The sequence below is a fragment of the Carassius carassius genome, chromosome 9 (genome assembly GCF_963082965.1).
Source record: "Carassius carassius chromosome 9, fCarCar2.1, whole genome shotgun sequence".
NCBI classification, from domain to species: domain Eukaryota; kingdom Metazoa; phylum Chordata; class Actinopteri; order Cypriniformes; family Cyprinidae; genus Carassius; species Carassius carassius.
Genome location: NC_081763.1, coordinates 26,863,923 through 26,869,922, shown reverse-complemented (window position 1 = coordinate 26,869,922; position 6,000 = coordinate 26,863,923). Strand labels below are relative to the sequence as shown.

The 6,000-nt window shown below is 37.0% G+C and overlaps 1 protein-coding gene across 2 annotated transcripts in view; it reads left to right on the top strand.

Annotated features, from left to right (window-relative positions):
• Nucleotides 1-4,564: 4,564 nt before the first annotated feature.
• LOC132149449 (collagen alpha-1(XI) chain-like) overlaps nt 4,565-6,000 on the top strand; it is a 49,665-nt gene continuing 48,229 nt past the window's right edge. Inside the window, exon 1 of one of the 2 annotated variants that reach the window (XM_059558694.1) lies at nt 4,565-4,815. In XM_059558694.1, coding sequence (XP_059414677.1) covers nt 4,737-4,815 — 79 coding nt within the window. In that variant the 5' untranslated portion in view covers nt 4,565-4,736. The remainder of the gene's footprint in view (nt 4,816-6,000) is intronic. The other variant, XM_059558695.1, reaches the window with a different exon arrangement.

The window sequence follows — 6,000 nt, the reverse complement described above, 5'->3', positions numbered from 1 at the left end:
GCATTTTGTAAATTCTGTTGTCATGTATTCACTGTAAATGTAATATCAAATAACACACTACAGTTAGAATTATAATCATGTATTTTGCATGTGCTTTAGTATGATAGTATATACACATAAGTGTACTTCTTTATATGAATAATAAGATATACTTTTAAGAGTTGAAGAATACTTCAAAGCATAGATGCAATACAATTAAACATGCTTCTTTTTCACAAAAGTTGTTTCAATGTCATCTCGACTTTGATGCATTGTCGTTTCTGGATGTAGATTTTGTGAGGTTATATGATTCAAGAGATCTGTATTTGTGTTTTCTTCTTCATTTATTAATCAAAATCTTTATGGTCCCCATATCTTTGGACTTTGGAAAATTTTCCAATACATTCAATGATAATACAAACATGTATTACCATTTATATTTGAGTGCTATGATAACAGGATTAAATTCTCAATGGATGAAAATACTCCCATCAACAAAAGATTAATTTCAAAGACATTTTGTCTTCTTAAAATCCCTCAAATGATTTGTTGGCAGCAGTGGAGACTCGCTTTATTACTTTGAAACATCAGATGCATATTTTCCTCTTTTTGGACAAATTGCTGTCCTGTCCCAGCACGTTCCACTTTTCTGAAGCATAAAAGAAAACAGTTGTTATTCCAAGATGTCTGGATCACCCTCGCTTTTTCTTTCTGTCATTAATGATTTTATTAATCCCTATATTGTCATTCCCGGTTCACATGGCAGCAGTATCTCACCTGCGTCATTCCACAAGTTCTTCTCTTATCTGAGGTTCCCTGTAATGAAAGTCTCCAATCTGTACCATCACTAACTCATGGAGACTCCACAGAGAGAGACGAGTGTAGATGAATGCTGCAGATACGCAAAAGCACTTTACTCAAGTGCCCATCAGACATACAGTACAGACCAAAAGTTTGGACACACCTTCTCATTCAAAGAGATTTCTTTATTTTCATGACTATGAAAATTATAGATTCACACTGAAGGCATCAAAACTATGAATTAACACATGTGGAATTATATATGGAATTATATACATAACAAAAAAGTGTGAAACAACTGAAATTATGTCATATTCTAGGTTCTTCAAAGTAGCCACCTTCTGCTTTGATTACTGCTTTGCACACTCTTGGCATTCTCTTGATGAGCTTCAAGAGGTAGTCACCTGAAATGGTCTTCCAACAGTCTTGAAGGAGTTCCCCGAGAGATGCTTAGCACTTGTTGGCCCTTTGGCCTTCTGTCTGCGGTCCAGCTCACCCCTAAACCATCTCGATTGGGTTCAGGTCCGGTGACTGTGGAGGCCAGGTCATCTGGCGCAGCACCCCATCACTCTCCTTCTTGGTCAAATAGCCCTTGATGCCTTCAGTGTGACTCTACAATTTTCATAGTCATGAAAATAAAGAAAACTCTTTGACTGAGAAGGTGTGTCCAAACTTTAGGTCTGTACCGTATGTCACAGAAATGACCTCTAGACATAGAAGCAGTGCAGTCAACATGGAGACCTCTGAGATTGTTTATCACACTCTATGGGTGGCTGGTCTGTTGTTCCTCCTCAAGGAAATCTTGAATGGTTTAATTCCCTGCCAGCTCTTATACTGTATCTGCTGTAAGTTTCTGGACTGCTACACGAGACTGATTTGTATCAAGTCACAGCTGTGCTTTAATATAACTGCATGGTGTGCCATATGTTCCATGAACCCAGGCAGACAAAAGAGGTGGTCATATTTCAATGATTTATGCAAACACAAAGTGCCAAATGCAACATGAAGCCAATAAACACAATATAAATGAAAAGCTCTCTATTTTTTAAATGAGAGTAATACAGGCCTTCAGTGCATGAATTATGTGTTGATCAATACTCTTACTCTCAGCAAGGTCTTTCACAACTTAAACTGGCTTGAAGAGACATTTGGTTTTGGCGACTTTCAGCTTCCAGGGAATAACTCAAATTTGAGTGATGCATTTATATGAACAGCAACTTCAAAGTCATTTTTGCATAAACATGTTCCTTAGAAATGAGAAACTTTCTTAAGAAGTTTGTTTGGACGGTGAATAGGGATTGGGTGTATAAAGTGATTCTCCTTGTCGGAGCGGAGTTCTTTCTCAAATTCAGAGACTGATTTTGTCCAGTGGAGTCCAAATGTCCAAATGAAAGTGAGTGAAGTAAAGTTTCTTTAAAACCAAAAGGAAAGAAAAGTAGTAGAGGTACATCAGTATTCAATGTGCACCATAAAAAAAAAAAAAAAATGAGTAAACTTTATAATAATTTCGAAAGGAGTATTACAGAAAGAATTCAGTCTGAACTGAATGCAATGTTATCACTTAATTGCATGTTAATTGGAATTAAATGAAAATACATTTTGCTGATCTTCAGAATAGTTTTGACATCTTTAATTTAATAATTATTTGTATTGTCTTTTAAATATGTTTAAACTGCACTGCCAAATGTAACTGCAAACATTTAGGTAATCTAAAATATACTTTAAATTAAAAAATATATTTTTTTAATTTATTAACTTTAAATGTAATATCGACTAACATTATAAATAAAAAATTTCGTTTAAAGTAAAACTTTTAATTTGACTTTATAAAGTGCACATTTTATATGGAAGTATATATATATATATATATATATATATATATATATATATATCTCCTTTTCTAGGAAAAAAAAGTCATATGACCTTTGAGCAACTTGAAAGTAGATGATGACAGACTTCTCACTTTAAAGCTAAATATACGTGACTGGATTGGACAGACCAAATTACAACATGTGAATGTGTGCTTTCTGATGCAAACTTTTAGACAAGCCCTTACTGTATCACCAGTAATCATGCAAAATAATTTATTAACAATAATTGGTGGTGGTGGTGGGGGGGGGGGGTGTCATTCAGAATACACTTGGAGCAAAATCTGAGGGGGCATGTTCATCAATTTGAATGAGCTGGAAACTCACTGCTAGAGTCAATTCTCACTTTCTGCTTAAATGTCCAACTTCATTCTTAGTAACTATCTGCTAAAACCACAAGGAATGCAGGTGCAGAAATGCATCTTATGAGAGCATGACTAAATTGAGGTGAAAGTGTGTGTTAGAGTACAGAGTTTACACAGAGGATCAGCTGAGATCTGTAAAGATATCTGAATATCTCAGAGGCTGTAATGTCTTTTCTTCCCTTTGTGCACTTCCCAAATCCATCCCATGTTTATCTTCACACCCACCGGGTGGATTATCATGGGACTAGATTGTTTCTTGAGAAAGGCTCTTGTTCACTAAACATTAATCTCTTTGTACAGAGGATTTAATTTCGATAGGTTCCTTAGAAGCCAAACAATGCTGATGAACATTTATAATATTCAGCATGAATAATTTGTATGAATCAGAGAGATACACGTGCAAAGTGACCTGAGAGCAGCAAGCATTTCCTGTATGACAAATATGTACAAGGTCATGCTGTGAGGGGGATGCAGGATACAACTGAGAGAAAATGAAGAAAAGAAAGCTTGTTACATTTCATAGTGTGTCCCACACTTCCCCCAATTTTGTGTTCTGTCTTTTCCCCCCAAGGAGGATCAAGAGCATCACTTTTCCTACTTTCTTCTGTTTCTCTTTAAACTTTATTAGTGCTGGCTCATCCACAAAGGTCTGTCATAGCCTGGGTTATGGTGATGTCAGCTCCATTAATTATTGTCAATTAGAGGAATCAATCTCGTAAAGGCTTGTCAGTCTGCGAGTCCAAACAAAAACCGCAGCAGAATTTCTGGCCAAAGTGCTTCAGCGGCTTTGCAAAATTTACAGGCAATATATAAAGTATATATTGTGTCAATGAAAGTAGGCCCTGGTGGGATTTCCCTTTTTTATATGCAAAGCATCTCAGCCTTGGCATGCAAAAAAGCGCAATGTCATAAGACATGATTTCCCATATTGAATTTTGAGGAGAGTGAATAATGGACAGATAATCATTCTGTAATCTGAATTGATGTGTTAAGATAAATACTAGTGCCATTTGGAGTGGCCCGGGGCCACCGTCCACATTGTGAGTATCATGGAGACATGATCTTGTTGCTGGGGGTGCATTATAGTCTGAGAGGAGCAAGATCAGCAGATAACCTTTCAATTATTCCCACTACGCTTCATTAACTGACCAAAAGTGTTCAAGTTCTCATTCTTTTATTACTATGAAGTTCAAGGCTTCATCACCTACAGTGTTATTCAATCAATCAATCGTTTATTCATATATGTATATGCATATATATTCTTTCTCGTTTTGAGTAAGTATTGAGTAGCTATACATTTGGATTTTAGCTTGGCTGGTTTTAATAAGAAGGTCTTTGAATCTGACCAGTTAATCGGCTTAGTTTATGGTGTGCTTTCATTATGTATTTTACGTGTTTATATATATATATATATAAAACACAACACATCAACACATCCAATTTCTTACACATGTCCTCTGGAGGCATCGTTAAGCATCGGATTCTGGAGATCTTTGGAGGGAGAGGAGGGACGTGGGAGAAAGTTTGGAAAGGAGTGAGAGAAGGCAGAAACTAAATGAGAGGGACAGAGTTTAGCGGTCTTGGAGGAGAGGAGGATACTCAAGGAAAAACTACAGACCAGGACCGCAGCAGCACTTGCCTCTCTCTCTCTGTACGCTTATGGGTCCTGGGCTTTCTCAGTCGTAATCTCCAAGCGCTTGAGTGGAGGTAACGGGTCCTGAACATGAAGCGGCTGAAGGAGACTGCATTCTGCGCGATACTGCCGCTGCTTCTCTCTCTCTGCACCACAACGACGCATGCAGGTAAAGTAGCCTACATTTAAACTTCAACCAACAGTTTTTAACGGTGCTCTTTTGTTTTTAACATTTTCAGAGTTTGAAAGCTTAGGTTGGCACATACTTATTTCCTGTGCACTTGTTACAGATGCCGCTGCGAGTCAATAACCCGTGCTTTAGAAGTTGCGCAACATGTTTTGTTATCGTGTGAATTTGCGGGAATGTCGCGTGTCTCTTAGAGTTGTTTACCTCAATCGTTTTATGACGATATCTCGTTAATGTGGAGGACGCTTGAGATAAATGTTGAAATGTTCCGCTGGTTTGAATTTGTTCAGTGGGTTTAAGGATGATTGACAGCAACTAATACGCTTTTAGATTTCCTAAAAAGCCGGTTTCCAACACACTTCACTTTAGTTAAGACTGCATATTGATTTTTTCCCGTGATTTATTCGGTGTTTTGCAGCTGTGTTTAGTATTCAAACATGGATTACGCCTTATTTAAAACAATTAATATAGCTTACGTCTTTTCTAATAATGGAACCTGTTTTTTTAACTGAGTTTGGGAGTTTTCGTTCATACATTTTCCATGAATCAAATTTACATGCTCAAAAATGTTTGCCATCCCCAATCCCCATCACCACCCTACCTAACTCCACCCTCTTTTTATGTGAACAATTTTACCGTTTGATGTGAAATGTTCTTGTTCTCCCTTCATTTTCTTTTTCAATGATTTTGGTTATATTTCAAATTAAATACACAAACTTGTTGATTCAAAATGTAATTCTGTCATTTAACATCCATTATCCTGAACAAAGTAATGCATGAGTTGTCACCTCAGGAGGGTGGTGGTCTCCTCTAATAGCTTCAGCTGCTTCAGCGGATGGTGTTACAATTCACAACACTTAACGTGGTACTATGTTTTTCTATTATACCCATTTTAATTGCTTTCACAACTCTTTTGATTTTAGAAAGCTCTATTAGGTTAATTGATCAGGTTTAATTACCTGACTCACATATATGGAATAGTCAAGGAAGGAAATTCCAGCAGACTGTCATGTCATGTTTGAGTTTGCACGTAACCCATGTCGGTTTGCTGTGAAACAGTTTAACATTGACTCGAGATATAGGTGAAGGAGTGCTTCCTGACCAACTCCAGTAGGTTAAAATTCCTCTTGGGCAGTTGGCCACATATGTCAACACCATAACTCAGAC